The sequence below is a fragment of the Musca vetustissima genome, unplaced genomic scaffold, assembly GCF_032173495.1.
Source record: "Musca vetustissima isolate MV318-11 ecotype Yass unplaced genomic scaffold, APGP_CSIRO_Mvet_v1 utg1397, whole genome shotgun sequence".
In the NCBI taxonomy this organism is placed as follows: domain Eukaryota; kingdom Metazoa; phylum Arthropoda; class Insecta; order Diptera; family Muscidae; genus Musca; species Musca vetustissima.
In genome coordinates, this window is record NW_026880157.1 from 76978 (window position 1) to 100990 (window position 24013).

The following is a 24013-nucleotide window of genomic DNA, read 5'->3' on the forward strand; positions in this document are numbered from 1 at the left end:
CGGAAACAAATAGTAAAATTTGATAGATTCTTGTAGTACGGGAACAGAACATATGTTGAGAACTCCAATTACAATAACGAGCCTTAACAGCAGACATAATAATCAGCTGTTTTGTTGGTGTACCATTTGGGGAATTAAAGCCATGAAGTACATTGTTCCTCTTGAAAATTTCAAAAGCTGACAGACCAAACTGATAGTGTGTACTCGTCTTAAGGTTATTCACATAACCGATTTTAATTCAACTCGCTTAAGGAAACGCAGAAATATGTCTTAAAAGTGCGTTTAAATTTATATGTTTCTACTTTTTCTATAAATTAGCCTTTGATATCATTCAACTATCGAAATCCTTCGAAATGTACGCATATAATTTCTAAATATTTTGAAGTTCCCTGCCTCTAAAACTTATAAATATAAGTTGTAACAATCATGATCAATTCTTGAGAAATGGCGTTCTCTTTGTAAACTTTTTAATCGAGAAATTTGGCCGAGTAAAAATGGTAAACAGGAATGCCTACACCTGATTGGCTGTTATGTTGATTTTGAAGTATTGCATCTATTTTTGGCATATTTACTAGATTTGCGTTCCCGAACATTTCAAATTATTTTGTACTCTGTGAGCGATTTTGAAATGTTTCCCTAGTTTTACTATTAAAAAAGTACTGGAACAGAGAAATATATTTGATTAAGTTGACGTATACGCTATGGAAATGGCATTTGAAATCGAGTGGATTAATTAGTCTAAATGCGCTCTAACAGGTTACTCATACCTTTGAACATAGCACCATAAATAGGTAGTGCATTTAGCGCAGCTGACTGCTCGATTAACTGCAAAAAGTGCGTTGTTTCTACTCATGGCACAGTAAACAGGTAGTCCATTTACCTGTCAATGTGCGTAATTTCTACTTGAATTCGATGTGCAATGTTGCCAGCCATATGAAATATTATAAGGAAAAATTTTACAGATGGTCGAGACAAAAACAAAGATCTATGTTTTGATACATCACCTTATTATTCATGATGCAATAACAAGGTGATGTATCAAAACAAAAACCTTTGTTTTTGTCTCGATTATCTGTCAAATTTTTCCATATAATATTTAACATGGTTGGCAACATTGCAGATCGAATACAAGTAGAAATTACTCACTTTGACAGTTAATCAAGACATCAGCTGCTCTAAATGGACTACCTATTCATTGTGCCATGTTATTATTGTACTATGTTTCTACTTGAATTCGATGTGCAAATGTTGCCAACCATGAGAAATATTACTAGATAAAATTTGACAGATGGTCGGTTAAAATACCAATTTATTGCTACATCACCTTATTTATGCATCATGACTTTGACCATGACCTAAATGACAATCAGCTGATGTTTGTTTGTAAACAAATTTGCACATGATTAAGAAAATAAACACTGATTCAAGGCGTATTTATCATATGGTTTCAAACTTTTTTCCTTATTGTTTGTAAAGTAAATTCTCAAAAACATTTCCAATATTACATTTCGATTTCAAAAATGGTCTTTAAATGTAGTATTTTTTAATAATAAAAATTAAAGAAAATATATTCATTGAGGCGGACGGAAAGGAAACCTATGCTTAAATCAGTTATAACCCCGTTCGCCGATTGGTCCACATATTTTATGTTATGTGTGGAAATCTGTCCATAAATCCCAGCTACTCATGAAATCGAGGAGATTATGTTAGCCTATATTGGAATCGGCCCCTTGGTGCTTGTCGCAATCCTCGGCGGAGGTTAAATACGCCTATAGAAAGATTTTATACGGTTAACACAATTTCCATGATTTAGTCTTTGGCCGGGGATAGAAATTGAAGGACATACAATTTTCTTTAAGAAGGCAAAATTTGAAGCCAATGTTGTTTTTGTAAGATATGTTGTATCTGATGCATACACCTTATTAAATACACCTTGCCCTGATTGAGGATTTACTCATGTATGTAAACACGCTTTAATTATAAAAGACATTTCCTTTGTATAAATGTCAAATAAGTGATGAATTTCATAAAACATGCCCAGTGTAAATGTATTCAATACTCTTTATGACATTTCTCAACAGCTGTGAGTAAAGCAAATCAAATACTTAAATGTCAATAGCAAACAAGTTGAGTGGAGAATAAGGAGCGTTTAATGAAAACAATTCACTACTTTAAGGAAAATAAATTTAATAATAAATTAGGAAATTTCAAAATTGTTTATACAAGTACACAACTAATAACAAATATTTGTTTTTTATTATTATTATTTAGAATTAAGATTAAACATTATTCAGGTGTTTATTTTTTAATGTCTTTAGCATTACTACAAAGTCTACAAAAAATAAAATAAATTGGGGGAAAGTTATAACTAAAAATAAATTAAAAAAATTCTAAATAAGAATTTTCGATTCGAAAACTAATAGGCCACTTTTTTTTCAAATGTAATTTATATTGTGATTTTGGAATATTGACATCTTTGGAAGTTGAAATTTTGAAATCTGTTTTAAGGGGGAAACAGATAAGAGGACTTCAGGATTGACATGTTTATTTGGCTGCTTTTATTGTAAAAGATTAAAGGTGAACGGCGTCCAAATTCAAGTTTGACTCTGATATTCCTTTATAAATTGACATTTCATAATATAAATTACATTTGAGAAAAAATCACTGGTAGTTTGGGATACTAATTTTTAATTAATTATTTAATAATTTAGCATTAACAAGTAAAACTATGTGTCTCAGTGTGTGTGTGTGTTTGTGTAGTGTTTATAATTCATGTGTTTTTGTTGTTTTGTATTGTATTTTTTTAAGATGATTGTATGTGTATTGTAACTAAGAATTCAAAACACAACTACTTTTGATTAATATGTATGTAGGTATGTAAGTATGCAAATTGCCATTAATTAATAAGTTAGTAATAATGTACTAAATATGTACTAAACGATTTTTTTTTGGGATTTGGTTTTTTTTCTTGCTGGTTTTCGAACTACATATTTATCTGTGATTAACAGGAAGAGGAGGATCATAAAAGGAAGTTGAAATAGTAGTAGTAGTGGTAGCAGTTGTAATAGTATTAGTTATAGATGTTATTCGATTATTAGTAAATGTGGAGGATGTTGTTGTTATTTTGGTTGTTGTTGTTGTTGGAGTAGTATTTTGAGTTTTCTTATTCAAAATCGATGCAATTAATGATGTTGATAAGAAGTAGAAGAAGTAGGAGATTATTAACCATGATGACGACCATAATGTTTGAAAAATAGTAGAAACGGATGATGATAGTAGGAGAAGGAATTGTGATGTTCCTAAATGTGTATTTAGCACTACTAAGAATGTCATTAATGTGGCGATAATGTAAGGTATGTTAGATGATGTGTATAAATTTTTACTAGAATTGCACATATCTTCCTCACAAAAGCACATATGTCCATTGCCTGAACTTTCCATCATGCACACATGATCGACCATAAATAAATTTATTTGTAGTTGTGACGTACACATGCGTCTAACAACTTCGTAGGCTGGAAAATGGAAAGAAAAACAAATAAAATTCATATTATTGAAAATCATTATATTCGCCCATGTGACATGTTCCGAAAGTTTTTGAATTCCCATACTTTTTTTTAGATTCTCATTTTGTGGAAAATGGTGTGCTCAATTTCGATCGAAAGTGCGGCTCGAAAGATTAGCTTTGTTCAATATGTTACGCATTGTGTTCACTAACTATCAAAAAAAAAAATGCTTGCTGGCTTGATAATTGCCCTAGTTCTTCTAGAAGTAGGCTAATGATATTGTGGAAATCGTAAACGTTTGCTGCACGTGTGAATGTATTGTTCTAAAAACAATCTGTCTTGTCTTCCATATCGAGGTCACAAAATTCTAACAATCATTACGCGGCGAAGCTGGCGGCAGTATAATGGGTATGGCTAACAGTGACTTTGGGAACAAGCTGATATCGACATTCCCTGATACAAAGACAGCCAGTACATAATCCACGATAGAGCTGTAAAAATATCGATATTCCCATGGCCTATAAAGGGAGACCAGCTGATTATCGATACCTCTCAAGTTTGCTGTCAAAATGCATTATTGTGAATTGACTTCCATTATGAAAACGTAAACAAAGTCAAAATTTTTGACATTAGACTTGAGAAAAAACAGCTGTTTTCCGATTTCGATTGCTATCTTGGTGACCTTATTTATAGGCCATGGATATTCCAAACATTAGATAGTTCCGATATTTTATTTCAAACTATCGATTGCTATCGATATTAGCGGTTTGAAATTTTTTGTGTCTGTTGAAATTTTGCAGAAATATAAAGAAGAAACAAACAAACTATTAAAAAGAAACAATATATTAATAAAACCACAAAGGCGCAGCACTATTGATTCAAAAAGCAAATGCCGAATCGACAAATACAAAATGGAAGGTATGTATGTTTTTGACTTTAGTTAAAGCGATGATATTATTAATTTTTGTAACACATTGTAGATTTTTTCCTGGTTTTGAACATTTGGTTGTGTCGCAAATCTCATCTGAAAATAAATCACATAATTCATCTTAACTCATACGTGGAATGGTATATGAAAGTAAATATCAGCTGCCCCTGCTTCAAAGAGAACCACAGTCAGTGGTTTGAATATTGTTGGAATTTGGAATTTTTTCGCGCTTCTGAAAAATGTACGTGCTTTTAAGAAAATTTATAATGTTCGGTTTTGGATAATACTTTTACGGGTCAATGCGTATTTAATGTGGACAGTATTATAACTACATATTTATTAAATTTATTTTTTTTTGCCAAAAATACGTATTTTACAGTACTTTTTTTCACAAACACAAAGTCGAAGAGGCGCGCAAATTATATTGGCGTATTGGCAAAACATAACCTATGTTAATTTGTCCGATAATATCGATAGCCAAAACTATCAATCGATATTCAATTTTTAAAAAAGAATCGATACTATCGACATTGCCATTGATTTTTTTACAGCTCTAATTCACGGACATTTTGTCGGCCTCACCATCCAAGTCAGCAACGGGCTCATCGTCACAGAAAAAATCCACAGCATCATCGATGTTGACAAATGGGACGGCGAGGGGCAATAAAATCAATCACACGATTTCCTTAATAAAAGCAGTCATTTTATTTTCTTTAATTTGACTAGAAAAGCTAATCTGAATACTGTTTTTTTTTAATTAAATATTGTAAAAATATGTAAAATATCTTTGTTGTATTAGTTCGGCTGTAGGCTTTTTAAAAGTAAAAATCGTTTTTAATTTTGATGTTTAATATTTATTGTTTCCAATATTTCGATTGGAATCTCCAATCATCCTCAGGGAACTACAATTACATATATTTGTATTTGAAACAACAATAACAATATGTAAATAAACTTACTTGAAGAAAGTTATGTTGTCTTTAAGTCAACGTTCTTACTTCAACTAAAGTCTAACAGATTTGTATTTGTTTACTGTGTGTCTATAGATTTGAGCGCAGTTGTCTGTGTCGGTTTTGTAATGGAGTCAAGTGCCAAGTGGAGTGTTGATTATGTGCAACCTGTAAACCTTTTTTTTGATAATTACTTTCTTGAATAAGAATGTTTATGTCATTAAAATCTGGGGTATGTCCTGTTTTTGTGCAGTGTGCTGCAAGAGCTGTTTTTTGCTCTATGGGTTTGTACAGAGCTTTTTGATCCGATTTATGTGCGGATATTCTTGTCTTTAATTTTGTCTTAGTAGTGCCAACATATACCTTTTGGCATACGTTGGACTTGTCTCCCTTACATTTAATGCGGTATACTACGTTGAATTTCTCCTCGTCTTGTATTTTACTTTTTAATTAGCTGAAAAGATTATTCAGCGTGTTTGTAGTTTTAAATGCCAGCTCAAATTTTGTGTTGTCGTAAATGTTAGAATGTTTTAATCTTTCTGAAAACCCACGTGTATATGTCATAGTTTTGTAAATTTTCTCACTGTTATCGCTTGTTTTCTTTGTCTTTTCTTTTCTTGCTCGTATCATGAGATTGTCAATAGTTTTGTCCGGAAAATCATTTTTCTTCAGGATCTTCTTAATTATATTAATGTTTTTGTTGTGATAGTCTGGATGGCTTATGTCTAAAACTCTATTTATGAAATTGGATGCAGTGTTGATTATTGTTCTTCTCGGATGTCTAGATTATGTTATGTCTATGTTAAATATTAACTCTGTATCCCTTTTTAACTTGTATGTACTCTGGAAAGCACGAACAATCTCAATTCTTTTTCGCTTCACAAGGATTCATGCCCTCGAATTATATTCCCTATATTTTTTGCGTATTCGGAATGGAGCACACCAAATGTGGGAAAATGTTTCACATTCGAGCAAATTCGAAATACAGCACATGGGCGATTAAATTCGAAATTTAGTTATATTAAAAAACCCAACAAAAAAAATTATCCAACTTACGTGATTTCGAGTGTCGCACCATTTTCACACAACAGCCGTTACATGTCATCAACGGTGGCTGATCTCTAGGCAATGCCGTGTAATTAAATGGATCCTTGCATCGGGCATCTGTCCACGAGTCACATTCATAGCAGTATATGGAACGTGCTATAGTTGTGAGTGTTCGTTAAACACATCCAAGTGTAGATTTCCAAAAAGAACACAATATTGATATTAGTAACATGTACACAAAAAGTTGTCATAAAAAATAAAATAAAAATATAATTGTTTACTTTTATTGTTAAATAAACAAAAGCAACATTGAAAACTTGTCTCTACTTCAAAACAAACTACATACACTTTCAAATTTCAAATAAAAAGCATTGTGTGATTTAAATTTAGGGGGCATTAAACACATCGTGCAAACAAACATTCAGTGTTAGAAAAACGAACAAAACATATTTTTTTTATTTTAATACAAAAAAAAAAAGAATCGTGTAATTTATTAATTATTACCACATTCTAATTCATTTTCTTTTTTTTCAGGGAGAATTTCTTCGCATTTTAACTTTCGAATTGGAACATTCCCTAAGTGAGACAATAGATTCGTTCGTTTACTAAATAATTTCTACAAAAAAGAATGAATTGAGAGGGCAGATTTGACAGTTGTGCTACTGACTCCTTTTTCCAGATTCCTATCTCCAGAGGGAAACAGAATCCTTATAGGAATCATCGGAAGACGAACTGGCACAAATTCAAAGCTAAAACAGTATCCTTAATCCTAGGTCATAAAGATCTCATAACGATTGAGGATGTTGAGAAAGCTGTGAACAATGTCACGGATATCTTTCTGAAGAGCTATAAGGCTTCCTGTCCTTTAACATACCCTGGGAAGAGATCTTAGCCAATATGGTGGTCACAAAACCTCGCATCGTTGAGGAAGGCTGCAAGGAAAGCATATAATAAAGCTAGTAAGACGAAACATAGTACAGATTGGGACGTTTATATAGAACAGTTCAATAGGTGCAAGAATGAAATCAAGAAGGCTAAAGGTGAGTCTTGGGTCTGCTATAGTGAGTCAATCGAATGAGTTAACGAAGCGGGCAGTTTTTGCAGAGTAATATCGAAAGATCCAAAATCTATTGGTAGTATTAAACGAAGCGAAGGACGTGGACAAACTCTGGTTGAGAGGCTCTTGATAGTCTATCATCAGCCCTGGTTGTAAGGACCATAATGAACCAGAGATGAGGAGAAGTTGATCGAAAATACTATAAGCTACCTAAAACTGGCATGGGCACTAAATAGTCTTCAACCCTACAAACCCCAATGCCCAGACGGTATAATACCGGCCATGCTGCAACATGCGGATGAACGAGTACTGGCCACTCTGCAGGACATTTTTAGGGCATGTCTGCTCTTATCGTACATACCTAGTCTATGGAAAGAGGTAACAGTGACCTCTACTCCGAAGGCGGGAAGCCGAGTCATGAAAGTCATCATTTCTTATGAAAGGTTACACGACTCTGAAATTAGGAAAACTATTGGCGTAGGGAATGATAGATACCAAGTAACGGCTCTGATTGGCTTTAACATGGCGTAGTCCGGGCTTATCTTGGTCCCTCTTTCATCTCAATTGTGGACACTGACCTTCCCACGGTGTCACCAGGGGTAGTTATTTTCATCACCCGTTAAAATAGAGAGCTGATGTGTGCCGCGAGTTCACCCATAGGAACTATAAAAAAATGGTTTGAGATGTCGGGTTAGTTGCCCACACTCGGAAACCCCAACCTACTAAGAAAAAGCTATGAAAAATACAACCCCCGCAAACGTATAAAAGACCACGATCTGCGAATCTGCATTTGGAATGTGCAGATTGTACAAAACAAGCGCAGTTTTCGCTTTGGAGGATGTACTCAAGAAATACACAGCTGATATTATTGTCTTACAGAAAAAGCCAGACGATTACGGATTCCTCAAGTTTTTAAAAATCCATGTTTGTCGCTCTGAGATTCGTTAAAAAATACTTTGAGCTCTGATGCTCCTGATCCGCGTCTATGGCTCTGGAAGTCCTGATGTCTCCAAGAAAATAATCTGCGTTTTTAGTTCTGATGGTTCATCAAAACCATTCCTACAATGCTCCATGCTTATAGCTCTGAGAGTATTCATTTATGGTTCACAGGAGAATAAAAGATCTCGTTTCCCGATTCACTCCAGAATATGAGCGAATTGCTATAATCCGTATAAAAGCGAAGTTCTTCTACATAAGTCTCATTTGCGCTCATGCTTCGGCCGAAGACGAAGATGAGCAGACCAAAGACATCTTTTAGGAGCGCCCAGAAACAGCATATGGCCGCTGCCCTGACCATGACATTAAAATTCTGGTAGGAAAATTTAATGAAAAAATCGGAGGGGGGAAATATTATTGGTCCAACCGTCGGAATATCGATTCGAACCACTGCCTTGTAGCAGCCAAGGTTCACACTGATTTAATGTAGAAGCAAATGTGCGATCCAACACAACACGGAAACTCGACGTCAAAAAGCTGCAAACACAACAGATAGCCGAAGCCTACTCCGCTCAACTTACCCAACTGCTTGACGAAAGCACTTTTTGTCTTGATAATAGTATAAAAGTACAATGCAGCAAAAAGCAACACTTGAGTACCAAAAACCACCATGGTACGATCAGGAATGTCGTAATGCTACCGAAGTGAAAAAAGCACCGTATATGGCAACCTAGCAGACAGTAACAACATATAATGCGATGGATAACTATCGGGAGAAAAGGAGAGAGAAGAGAAAGAACAAGAAAAACGTGGGCGTGAACAAATCGAGATGTTCAGGAGTCAGAATGAAGTCTGGAAATTTCACCAACGAGTAAAACACCAAACTGAAGGCTTTGGTGCAGGCACATATTCCTGTAGAAATGAAGAAGGAAACCTGGTGACAGATAGCGTGTTGAGGATCTGGAAGGAGCATTTTGCAAAGCTTCTCAAATAGTGACGATGAGAAAGATACCGCAGAACCAATAAGAGATGACGATATAGAGTGTATACCTCCTGGCCAAGATGAGGCCAGAATATCAATTAATCGGCTGAAAAACAATAAAGCAGCAGAAGCCTATGAGTTATCAGTCGAACTATTCAAGACCGGCACTAGCTGATTAGTACAATTTGGCTAGAGGAATACATGCCCAATGATTGGAACCTCAGCATCCTGTGTACCATGCACAAAAAAGGAGACAAGACGATATGTGCCAACTCCATCCCAACGCATATAAAGTGCTATCCAGCGTGCTGTGTGAACGACTGAAGACAATGGTCAATGACATTATTGGACCATACCAATGCGGCTTCAGGTGTGGCAATCCCAATATTGACCAGATTTTCACACTGCGCCAAATCCTGGAGAGGACCCACGAAAAACACATCTACACATTCCACCTATTCGTCAACTATAAAGCCGCATTTTACAGCCCTATCCGTTCAGAGGTGTTTAAGCTCTTGGAGTATTTGAGAGAAAAATTCTGCGGAAGGTCTATGGGCCGATTTGCGTCGAAGGTGAATATCGTCGTCGAATGAACTATGAGCTATACAATCTATTCTCGGACATCGACATAGTCAGACGGAAAGACTACGTTGGCTAGGTCATGTTGGGAGAATGGATCTCCCACCCAAAAGACATATAAAAGCAAGTCAAGTGATGGTTCACGCAAAAGGGGAAGACCACGAATCCGATGGAAAGATCAACTAGAGGACAACATCTCGGAATTTGGTCTTTCAAAATTGTATGCAAACATAACAGATATTTCGGAAATATCAGAGGATTCTCTACAGCCGAAATTCATACCAAACTTTACGAAATTATAAAATTTGTTTGGGGTTATAATGGAGGCTATATCACATTTTGTTATAGGAATTTCGTGCTTTTAAATAATTTACATAATTCAATGTAGAGTTGTATTTTTTAATTTTTATATAATCTACTTTTAGAATTTTTTAAGCGTTTTAGTTATGGGTTAGACAATACCATGTTTAGATTCGTAAATCTCTCAAGATTAAATGTACTATAAATTAAATAAAACTGGAGACTGCAAAAAATATCACCCCATACACAGAGCATATTTTAAATTTTAAAGACCTATAATCAGTGTATATCAAAAAATAAAATATATAAAACAAAGCATGCCTTGTGCTGGTCTACATGCTTTAATATACTGTGTATAAACAATTTATACAAGAAAAATCTATAAAAATAAAATATATTAAACGGCATTTGTAGAACATTTTAGCGGGGTAATCACCTCTGTGAGGATTTCTTTGACAAATGGAATTGTCAATTAATAAAATTGACAATTTACTATAAAAAATTAATTCAATATCAAGAGATATTGAACAAATATGATGTTTCCACATACGACTATTATCATGATATAAAGACTTATCCATTTTGTGCTTTCAAAAGAATGGGACTGGAATTTGGCATCTGCCAAACTAAAGGGCTAAACAGAATGTTCGCGTTGAGCCATCCGTCGCGTTATGTGTTATCGAAAATACAACAACCACAAGGAAACGACACTAACACATGAAGTTGATGTTGATTAAATATATTTTAACTTTTTGCGTGCGTTAACGCGATAACAATATAATAATAATAAAACGCTCAACGCGACCATTCTGCTTTGTCCTTTAAAGGGGGAAACACATAAGCTTGCTTTCAGGCATGGCATGTTAAGTTGACCTTGTTTAAAGTAAAATAATAAAGGAGAACGACGTCCAAAATTATGTTTGACTCTGATATTCCTATATAATTTGATATTTCATACCAAGCATGATGCAATAATAAGGTGATGTATCAAAACAAAAACCGTTGATTTTGTCTCGATTATCTGTCAAATATTTCCATATAATATTTCAAATGGTTGGCAACACTGCACACCGAATTCAAGTAGAAATTACCCACTTTGACAATTAATCAAGACATCAGCTGCGCTAAATTGACTACCTATTCATTGTGCCATGATTTCATAGCAAGCAAGATCTATTAATAAGGTCACCCAGTTAGCAATCGAAATCGGAAAACAGCTGTTTTTTCTCAAGTTCAATGTCAAAAATTTGAACATTTTTTTATGTTTTCACAATAATGAATTTTGACAGCAAATTTGAGTGGTTGCTGGCCGATAGCCAGCTGGTCTCCCTGGATAGGGATAAGTAAATCGACTTTTAGTATTGAAAAGTCTAAAAGTCGAAGTCGACTTTTGATCTTTGAAGAAATCGCAGAGTTAAATTTTCAAGATCGACTTTCGTTTATCTTCATAAACACTTGGTTTATTATCACGAAGCTCAAATTGCACATTTCAGAACTATACTTTATCTGTTGACAAAAATTCATATAAAAAAATCAGTCGATTTTATATTAGTCGGTAAAAGTCGAAAATTGATTTTGAATAGGTTTGACAATATCGAAAGATCGAAAAGTCGACTAAAAATCTACTTTTTGGTCAGAGGCAAATGTCATAAAGTCTAAAAGTCGACTTGTGTGCTCAACTACGTATCTCTGGATTGCAGGGAGACCAGCTTCATATCAGCTTCCTCTCAAGTTTGCTGTCAAAATCCATTATTGTGAAAACGTAAACAAAGTTCAAATTTTTGACTTTACACTTGTGAAAGAAAACAGCTGACTTTCGCTCGCTCGGTGACCTTATAAATAGATCTTGATGCCAAATTAAAGGTGTTTTACACAATATGTTATTTACATATGTGCTCTCATTTTATTTACACATTCAACTCGAACTCGTCTAGTGAAACATACGGAAATTTCAATGTGTCAAAACGATATGTAATTACATATTCATTTTTCCGAATAGGTCGCGCTCTTTTTCGATTTCTCGTATCTGTTTTTTATACCCTCCACCATAGTATGGAGGGTATATTAATTTTGGTATTCCGAAATATTAATTTCAGACCCTATATATTCTTGATCAGGGTAAAATTCTAAGACGATCTAGCCATGTCCGCCCTTCTATCTTCTGAAGGAATTGAGATAGGGTGCTGAAATTTTGCATAGGGCTGTCTTTTGTCTGCAGGCAGGTCAAGTTCTAAGATGGGATATATCGGGGTCCACGTTTAGGCATAGCTCCCATATAGCAGTACCCCCCAATTTTCGGTATTTTGGGGTTCTTGAGTGCGTTTTTCAACCGAATTCGCTGAAATTTAGTACATTGGGTTCTTATTGGGCACTAAATGTCTCCAAAAAAAGAATATAAATATAGGTCCACTTTTTCTGGTAGCCCCCATATAACGGTACCTCTTAATTTTCAGTGTTTTGGGGGTCTTGGTCGTATTTTTCCACCGAATTGGCAGTAATTTAATATTTTGAGTTTCTAATAGGTTCCAAACCTCTCCACAAAAAATTATGAATATAGGTCAATTTTTTCGGGTAGCCCCATATAAGGGTACCCCCATTTTTCGGTATTTTGGGGTTCTTGGGCTCGTTTGGTATTTTGTAGTCATATATGGTAACAAATCTCCCTACCAAAAATTTTTAATATTCGCCCCCTTTTTGGCGTAGTCCCCATATAACCCCCTTTTTATATTAAAATAGTTATCTGATTTGTTCCGCGTTTTGAGTTTGGTTCTAAGACTATGTTGTAATCATTTCACCTGCCGAGAATATCGAGATAAAAACTAGAACTTAAGGTTCGATAATGAACTATATATGAATTATAACCCGGATTTAGGTCTAGGCCTAGCTCCTGCGTTGGACGTACCAGAAGGAGTGGACCGATATTCCCCATCTTCGAACTTGAACTAAGTTTGGAAGAAATAATAAGATAGGCAAAGTTTGGATGAAATCAAAATTTTTTGAAACGGATATGGTCCAAAGAAATGTGGGTCTTGAACCAATATTTCGATGAGGCACATTTTCACTGTATGAAAGTGTATACGCCCTTATTAGCCATAAGGCTAAGGGTATAAATATCCATTAAAAATTGCTGAAATCAGTTTGTAGAAAGGTCATATTTCGTTCCCTATATTTTCATTTCAAGTACCTGTCATATATAACCTCCACCATTCTCCATCTATGGTGGAGGGCATCCAATTCGGGCCGGCCGAACTTAACGCTTTTTCACTTGTTACTTTTACTTTTGAAACCACGAAATGTATGATTATTACGATAATGGGCCTATGTGTAAACATACTTTAATAATTTGTTACAAATTTTAGTTGCATATTTTACTTCACATGGATCAAAATTGGTATAGAATTTTCTCGAGTTTAGATAATAAAAAAATAAATATTTGTTTGGAAACCACAATGCAAAATATCTGTAACATTAAAAAATCTTCATAATCTTAAAAATAACTACATTTCTACACTGAACGAAATATGTGGTTATAATAGGCAAACAAATGTATGATAAAAAAATATATTTTATTTCTTCAAATAAACTACAATAGACATAGGTTTGGGTTGGGTTACGGGGGATAGATAGTCATTGAAAGCAGTATAAAAAGAAGGGTATTGAAATGAAAACATATGGTTGTTTATATTATAATACAATGGAATTACAAAGCTGAAACCTGTATAAGTTGATTTTTTTTGAAAGTTATAAAATGCAAATATAGTTGATGATAATTATATTTTTTGAAATTGTTATTTATAAAATGCTTTGCAAATCATATCGAAAAACAAATTAAGAAACATTTCATTCAATTGAGTTTTTCTGGTATTTTTTTTTTGTTTTTCTTCTTTTTTGGTTTGCTCTTTTTTTTCTTATTGTCACAAACTCTGTTTTAGATTATTTTTGTTTTTTTTTTAATATTATGAACATCAAAAAATTGAAAACTATTTAAATTATTTAATTAGTTTTTGGTTATACATGTAAAAAAATACATCAGTTTGTTTTTAATATAAAAATGAATTAACAAAAAGAGAGTGGGTTGCTTTTTGTTTGTTGTTGTTGTTTTTTGTTCTTATATAAAATAATGAAAATTTTAAATTGTTGATTTGGTTTCCAATTAAATTGTGTTTTTGGATGAGCTTAAAAAAAATCGGTTAAGTAAAAATTTTCAATAAAATTCATACTTTGACATTCAGCTGACACTTGTGGAACCCAAGCGAATAATATAACTCCAAATAAGGCTGCAAGAGAAAGAGAGTAGTGTTGGAGAAGAAGAAGAAAAAGAAGGAGAAAAAAAACAAACGAACAACAATACAATGACCAAAATTGTTTACAAGAGAGCGGTTGGGTTTTGGGTAATGGATTGTATGAGAAATAGAGAAAGAGAGTAGACAGAAAAAATATTGAAATTTAATGGGGAAAATGTTTTCATTACTTAAAATAATTCCTACAGGGATTTTTTTACTTTGTCAGCTTTTATATTACAAGGAAATGAAATATTACTACGTTTCAACCTATTTTTTGTTTCACACAAATAAAAATTATTAACAATTCCATATTCTGTACATTAAAAATAAATATATATGTAATCCAATGTTTTGGGTACAAAAACAATTTAATTTTTGTTCTTCAATTTATACTACTTTTTCCAAAAATATAAAAAAAAAATTATATTGAAATAACAGATGAACTGAACTGAAAAATATAGACAATTTTTTACATTGAAAATTAAAGAATTAGCAGTGTAGTTTTTTTTAATTTAGTTTTTGTTAGACAACTAGGGGTTAATTTGCATTTACAAAATAAATTAAAAGTGTTTTTTTATTTTATGGATTTGCCTTTGGATTGAGTTCCCAGATACAATAAATCTATCTTAAAAAAAAAACATTTTCTTTGAAAAAAAAACGCGTTGAAGCGGATCAACTCTAGTCATATTCATATTTTAATTACTATAGTATAAACACATACGTTTTATTGATCATTTAAATACTAAAATGCAACTATGTTTTAAACATTTGAAATTAACGGTTAACTATGTAAATATTTTGTAAATAGTACCAAAAACTACATCACTGATATTAATACCTTATCATACAACCAATACTAGACGAGGATCTTGCTTCTCATAAGTAGTACCTAAGCTCAATTTAATTTCAATAAAATCAGCTACACTTCGAGTCCTGGACCACCCGGCTCTAATTCGTTTAGCGAACACTGAAGGCTTAAGATCATTACCCACGCTTGCCCAAGTTGATGGACTAGATCATAAGCTAGAAGTAGTTCCTAAACAAGAAGTAGCCAACATTATTGTAAATCTTGTTGTTTCGAGTTTCTTCACTGGCTTCCAACGTGGGGCAAGTATCATTGAAACCCAGGGAGCTTTCTTCAGCGTGAATTTTTTTTTAAATATTTTTAAAGACAATCAACAAGGCGTGTATCTTTAAAAGAAATTTTTTAAGGACTATCAACAAGGCACGGATTCTTTATAATATATTTTTAAAGACTATGATCTTGGAATTTAAAAAATATATACTTTAAGGGCTATCAATAAGCGCAGATTCTTTAAAAAGGATTCTTTATAAAGTGAGGATGTTTAAAAAAAATATTTTATATTTGTAGGTTCGGATTTTTACAAATTATTTTATAATTGTATGTTTGGATTTAAAAAAAAAATTGTTATATATTTAAAGGTTTGGATTATTACAAATTATTTTATATTCGTAGGCTAGGATTTTTAAAATGCATTGTTAACCTCGAAGTGAGGCACCAGCGAAATTCTCATTCAGTTTATGTCGTTGGTCAGCTAAGTACTTCGCTTTGTTACAAGAGACATTTGGGTATGAACGATTTTTTGAATACACCTTTTTCACATGTTATTCAAAACATATCAAATGTAATTCGAGAATTCCATTTGTAATTCACAACATATAATTTGCAATTCGAGAATTCCATTTGCAATTCACAACATATCAGCTGTAATTCGAGAATTTCATTTGTAATTCCTAGAATACCTTTCGAAATTCATAGAATTCCATTTGAAATTCATAAACTTTCATTTGAAATTCGAAGTATTTGCGTTTGAAATTCATAAAAATCCACTTGAAATTGATAAAATTCCATTTGAAATTAAAAAAATTCCATTTGAAATCCATAAATTTTTTTTGAAATACATAACATTCCATTTGTTTTTCATAACATTTAATTTTAAATTCGAAAAATATTATTGGTAACACAAAAGGAATATGTATGAATTTGAAATGAATTGTTATGAATTACAACTGAAATTTTATGAATTACAAGTGAAATGTTATGAATTTCAAGTTCGATTCATTGAATTTCAAATGGATTTCTTTGAATATCAAATGAAACTCTACGAAATACAAATTGAAATATTCGAATTACGAATGAAAGTTTTTAAATTTCAAATGAAATTTTTTAAATTTCATACGAAAAGTTTAAAATTACAAATGAAATGTTGTGAATTACAAATTACATACTCGAATTACAAGTGAAATGTTATGAAGTGCAAATTGAGTTTTCGAATTACAAATGAAATTCTCGAATTGCAATTGAAAGGTTTTGAATAACATCTGAAAAAGGTGTAGACTTACCTTACCCCTCGGCAACCAATGCGGTACATTCCCCACTAATAAATAGTTTGTTTATAAATTCTTTGCAAAAAAAAAAAAAAAATGTGAAAAAAGCTGCTCTCTTGGAAGACTTTAATTTCCACTTTTTCTGGTAGCTCCATATAACGGTATCCCCCAATTTTCGGTATTTTGAGGTTATTGATGTTTGTTAACCGGATTCGCTGTAATTTTGTATTTTGTATTCGTATTTGGTTACAAATCTCCCTCTCACAAATCTTTAATATTCGCTCCCTTTTGGGGGTAGTCCCCATATAACCCCATTTCTATACCCTTCATCACACTGTGGTACAGGGTATTATGTTTTTATACCCTTCATCACACTGTGGTACAGGGTATTATGTCGTTATGCATATGTTTGTAACAGGCAAAAGGAAACGAGATAGACACATGGTTCCTTTTGAGAATATGCATAGAATCACTTTCTAAATCGATTTATGCATTTCCGTCCGTCCGTCCGTCTGTCTGTCTGTCCATGTTAATTTGTTAACAAAGTGCAGGTCGCATTTATGATCCGATTTGGATGAAATTTGGCACAGCTCACTAATTTGGCCCAAGGACGAACCCTATTGAAATTGGAAAAAATCGGTTCGGATTTAGATATAGCTCCCATATATATTATCGTCCGATTTAATGAAAATGGTGTACCAAAGTCCCTATATATTTCGATTTGCACGAAATTTGGCATAGCGTAATGAATTAGGTCTAGAATGATGTGTGTTAAGTTTCCTGAAAATCGGTTTAGATTTAGATATAGTTCCCATATATATTTTCGACCGATTTTATGTAAATGGTGTGCCAAAATCCTTATATAAATTTTGATTTCCACGAAATTTGGTATGGTGTACTGAATTGAGCCCAGGATGATGTGTGTTAAGTTTCCTGAAAATCGGTTCAGATTTAGATATACTTCCCATATATATTTTCGACCGATTTTATGTAAATGGTGTGCCAAAGTCCCTATATAAATTTTGATTTGCACGAAATTTGGTATGGTGTACTGAATTGAGCCCAGGATGATGTGTGTTAAGTTTCCTGAAAATCGGTTCAGATTTAGATATAGCTCCCATATATATGTTGGTCCGATTTTATGTAAATGGAGCACCAAAGTCCCTATATATTTTTCGATTTGCACTAAATTTGGCACAGCGTACTGAAATAAGTCTAGAACGATGTGTGTTAAATTTTATGAAAATCGGTTCAGATTTAGATACAGCTCCCACATATATGTTCGTCCGATTTGAGGTAAATAGTGCACCAAAGTTCCTATATATTTTGCGATTTGCACGAGATTTGGCATAACGTACTGAATTGAGACTAGAATGATGTGTGTACAATTTCTTGAAAATCAGTTCAGATTTAGATATAGTTCCCATATATATTTTCGTCCGATTTTATGTAAATAGTGCACCAAAGTCCCTATATATCATTCGATTTGCACGAAATTTGGCATAGCGTACTGCTTTAGGTCTACAATGATGTGTCTTGAGTTTCCTGAAAATCGGTTCAGATTTAGATGTAGCTCCCATATATAATTTCGTCCGATTTTATGTAAATGGTGCACCAAAGTCCCTATATATCTTTCGATTAGCACGAAATTCGGCATAGTGTACTGAAATAAGTCTAGAACGATGTGTGTTAAATTTTATGAAAATCGGTTCAGATTTAGATATAGCTCCCATATATAGCTCTCATATATATTCTAATTGGATGTAGGTCCATAAGCAAAAAAATATCTCACATCATTACTAAAAAACTTGTCTCGCCAAGGACAGCAATATTCAAAAAATATTCCTCAAACAATCCACACTACAACATAATAAATTTCTAAAAAAACTAACCAATAAAAGCTACGCCTAAATCTCAAATAATTCCAGAAATTATTATTTAAAATAACAATGCTTAAAGCTTATATTAATCCTGTTTCTAAATATTTCTTATAATGTATCGTTTAAAGCTCAGACAACTCTTAAACACTTAAAATCATTTTATATAAAAAAACTAACCCTCTCTTAATATATTTTCTGAAAATATATCAAAGCTTTTGGCTCTTGAAAATTATTCTCCCTGATAGAGTCTGCAAAAAAATGTGTTGGTATATTTCATCTCATTTTTTTATTGTTGTTGGGAACTCTATCATCCGGCAAACACCTCAAATATTTCTTGGTGAGGTGTTAGGATATTGACTTACATGGAAAACAATTGTCCGCATTGATGAATTTGGTAATGGCGCACAAAACTTTTTTTTTGTTTTCAAATTTTGTTATTTCGAAAAAAACCAATCCATTGAACGTCAGATTTTATTTTCAATTTTTTGTTACATGAAAAACAAACGATAATAATTAAATAAAAAATAAAGGATATTTATTTTTAAACAAAAAAAAAAAAAAACTATTTGCTTTAAAACAAAAACAAATACCCACTTTATTAGGTTAGTTTAATTTTTTAATAAAAAACCTAAACAATTTGTAATTAAAAAATTGTTAATAATTTTAATACGACGAAAATAAAAAAACTTGTTTTAACACCTACACTTTGATGTTTTATTGCGGTTTAAATGTGATTATTTGATTATGAATTGGCGAAGATTGTTTTATTTGATTTTTTGTTTTTTTTTAATAAACACAAAGGCACAGTATTTTGAAACTAGTATTTTCAAATTGTTTTAGTTAAAAAATTTTAAATTTAATTCAATGGGTTAAGCGAATTATTATTTTTATACCCTTCACCACGCTGTGGTACAGGGTATTATGTCTTTGTGTATATGTTTGTAAAAGGGAAAAATAATCAAGATAGACCCATGGTTCCTTTAGAGAATATGCATAGAATCACTTTCTGAGTCGATTTATGCATGTCCGTCCGTCTGTCCATGTTAAATTGTAAACAAAGTACAGGTCGCATTTATGATCCGAATTGGATGAAATTTGGCTCAGCTCATTTGTTTGGTCCAAGGACGAACCCTATTGAAATTGAGAAAAATCGGTTCGGATTTAGATATAGCTCCCATATATATATATATATATTCGTCGGATTTAAGGTAAATGGTGTACCAAAGTCCCTATATATCTTCCCATTTGTATGAAATTTGGCATAGGGCACTCAATTAAGTCTAGAATTTCGTGAAAATCGGTTCAGATTTAGATATAGCTCCCATATATAGTTTCGCCCGATTTTAGGTAAATAGTCCACTAAAGTTCCTGGAAATCTTTCGATTTGCCGAAAATTTGGCACAGCGTAATGAATAAGGTCTACAATGATGTGTGTTAAGTTTCATGAAAATCGGTTCAGATTTGGATATAGCTCCCATATACAGTTTCGCCCGATTTTAGGTAAATGGTGTACCAAAGTCCCTGTATATCTTCCGATTTGCACGAAATTTGGCATAGCGTAATGAATTAAGTCTAGAATGATGTGTGTTAAGTTTCGTGAAAATCGGTTCAGATTTAGATATAGCTCCCATATATATTCGTCGGATTTAAGGTAAATGGTGTACCAAAGTCCCTATATATCTTCCGATTTGCACGAAATTTAACATAGGGCACTGAATTAAGTGTAGAATGATGTGTGCAAAGTTTCGCGAAAATCGGTTCAGATTTAGATATAGTTCCCATATATAGTTTGCCTGATTTTAGGTAACTAGACCACTAAAGTACCTGGAAATCTTTTGATTTGCCGGAAATTTGGCACAGCGTAGTGAATAAGGTCCACAATGATGTGTGCTAAGTTTCATGAAAATCGGTTCAGATTTAGATATAGCTCCCATATATATCTTCGACCGATTTTAGGTAAATGGCGTACCAATGTTCCTATATACCTTTCGATTTGCACGAAATTTGACATAGCGTAATGAATTAGGTCTAGAATGATGTGTGCAAAGTTTCGTGAAAATCGGTTCAGATTTAGATATAGCTCCCACATATATCTGCGACCGATTTTAAGTAAATGGTGTAACAAAGTCCCTGCATATCTTCCGATTTGCACGAAATTTGGCATAGCGTAATGAATTAAGTCTAGAATGATGTGTGTTAAGTTTCGTGAAAATCGGTTCAGATTTAGATATAGCTCCCATATATATCTCCGACCGATTTTAGGTAAATGGTGTACCAAAGTCCCTATATATCTTCCGATTTGCACGAAATTTGGCATAGCGTAATGAATTAAGTCTAGAATGATGTGTGCAAAGTTTCGGTTCAGATTTAGATATAGCTCCCATATATAGTTTCGCCCGATTTTAGGTAAATAGTCCACTAAAGTCGCTGGAAATCTTTCGATTTGCCGGAAATTTGGCACAGCGTAATGAATAAGGTCTACAATGATGTGTGTTAAGTTTAGTGAAAATCGGTTCAGATTTAGATATAGCTCCCATATATATGTTCGACCGATTTTAGGTAAATGGTGTACCAAAGTCCCTATATATCTTTCGATTTGCACGAAATTTGGCATAGCGTAATGAATTGCGTCTATAATAATATGTGCTAAGTTTCGTGAAAATCGGTTCAGATTTAGATATAGCTCCCATATATATCTTCGACCGATTTTAGGTAAATGGTGTACCAAAGTCCCTATATATCTTTCGATTTGCACGAAATTTGGCATAGCGTAATGAATTAAGTCTAGAATGATGTGTGTTAAGTTTCCTGAAAATCGGTTCAGATTTAGATATAGCTCCCATATATAGTTTCGCCCGATTTTAGGTAACTAGACCACTAAAGTCCCTGGAAATCTTTTGATTTGCCGGAAATTTGGCACAGCGTAATGAATAAGGTCTACAATGATGTGTGCTAAGTTTCATGAAAATCGGTTCAGATTTAGATATAGCTCCCATATATATCTTCGACCGATTTTAGGTAAATGGTGTACCAATGTTCCTATATACCTTTCGATTTGCACGAAATTTGACATAGCGTAATGAATTAGGTCTAGAATGATGTGTGCAAAGTTTCGTGAAAATCGGTTCAGATTTAGATATAGCCCCACATATATCTTCGACCGATTTTAGGTAAATAGTCCACTAAAGTCGCTGGAAATCTTTTAATTTGTCGGAAATTTGGCACAGCGTAATGAATAAGGCCTACAATGATGTGTGTTAAGTTTCATGAAAATCGGTTCAGATTTAGATATAGCTCCCATATATATTTCCATCCGATTTAAGGTAATAGGTGCATCAAAGAAACTATATATCTTTCGATTTGCATGAAATTTTGGCAAAGCGTACTGAATTTTGTTTAGAATGATGTCTGCAAAGTTTCATGAAAATCGGTCCAGATTTAGATATAGCTCCCATATATAGTTTCGCCCGATTTTAGGTAAATGGTACACCAACGTCCCTGGAAATCTTTTCATTTGCACGAATTTTGGTATAGGGTACTGAATTAAGTCTAGAATGATGTTGCTAAGCTTCGTGAAAAGATCCATAGCTACAACGTACTGAAGTAATATAAATTATTCAATGTCAAGTTTCCCTGAAATCGGTTCAGATATAGATATATAACAAAAAACGAGATGTCTGTCGTGGTGAAGGGTATCATATAGTCGGCCCAGTCCGACTTTACTACTTCCTTACTGGTTTTAGTTTCAGTTTTTGTGAACAAATTATGAATTTCATGTTTCAAATTTTTATTTTCGAAATACTGTGCCCCTTTCTATTTTAAATTGTGTCTATTAAAAGAAAACCAAAACACAAAGCTATTAAAAAAAAATATAGCAATGAAATGAAACAATACCGCTCATAGTTGTTGGGGAAGAAAAAAAATACAAAATAATTAAATGAATTTTTTTACGCCCGCCCATAATGCGCGTGTTTGTCTGTCTGTGTTAAGTTTTTTTTATTGAAACTGACAATTATGAAAGCGAAATTGTTGTGGTTGTTGTATAAGTGTATTCATGTTAATGATTTGTTGTTGTTGTTAGTATTTTTGGTATTTAAAATGTATGATGATGATATTCTTAAATAAATTATTAAATTAATTTCAACTTACCTGTTATTGTTATTAACCATCTGTGTGTTGGTAATTGAGTTTGTATTGAAAATGCCATAGTTAATGTGGTGTTTGATTGATGATAATAAACAAAATGGACTTTGGTTTTCGTATTCAAATTGAATTGAAACGAATTTTTTTACAAAGAGTAAAAAGTTTTCTTTTTTTCTCGTTCTGGATTCTATCGAAGACGACTTGATAAATAAAAAAATATATATTAATAATGAAAACTAATTTTTATATTTTCATAAAGATAAAAAACAGCATATTAGTATTTACATAAATTAAGTTGTTGTAATACTTTCCAATAAAATCTTCTATACAACTAAAGAAAGTTTTATAAACTCGTACCTTGTTTGGGTGTCCTCCTTTTTTAAATCGTTTTTTTTTAGAAAACCGTGTGTTTTTTAACTTTCCATCAAATCAAAGGCCAGTAGAAATTTTCAAAATTATTTTTTTCCTTTAAGTATTTCGAATTGGGCCATTAATTGTTTGTTGTTATTAACGCTGATGATGCTGCTGTTGTTTGTCTTGGCCATTCATTCTGTCTCGTCATAATCACTCACGTCTTGATTGGCTTGTATCACATTTCACTGGGGGTAATCATCACGTAAATGGGTTATTTTTGATGGGCGACAAGAAAAGAAAGAAAACAAAATTGTTCATTAGTTACAAGGGCATGGTGTATTGTGAAAAAAATATATATATTAAGAAAGGAACATTTATAAATACAGTATTTTTTTAATAAAATGACTATAGATTTAATAAATAAACAATGCCAATAAACTAAACAAATTAAAAAACATTTTTAGTAAAGAAATGACAAAAACTGGCAAGTTGTAATTAAAACACCTGGAAAACATTTAAGGGAACCCCACCCATTCTCGATTTTAATTTTTCAAGATTTTCAATGGGCTGGTAAATCAATACCAATGCTTGTTAAGGTTTGTAACTTTGTACATATATATTTGAAGATATAAAAAAAGAAGAAAAATAATTTACAAAAAAATTTTGTTGTTGTTTTTTGCGATCAAAAAAAGACCTTATTTTTGATGGCGGGCATGATA

The 24013-nt window shown here is 32.8% G+C and overlaps 1 protein-coding gene across 1 annotated transcript; it reads right to left on the bottom strand.

Moving 5' to 3' along the window:
- Positions 1–1706: 1706 nt before the first annotated feature.
- Positions 1707–23006, bottom strand: LOC133325560 (protein quiver). Its single transcript, XM_061534300.1, has 6 exons — positions 22947–23006; positions 19160–19207; positions 14506–14562; positions 6441–6587; positions 3181–3515; positions 1707–1769 (listed from the first exon to the last, which is right to left on the bottom strand). Exons 1-6 carry the CDS (start codon positions 23002–23004, stop codon positions 1707–1709), a joined length of 708 nt encoding a protein of 235 aa, XP_061390284.1. The 5' UTR covers positions 23005–23006.
- Between the last annotated feature and the right edge of the window lie 1007 nt (positions 23007–24013).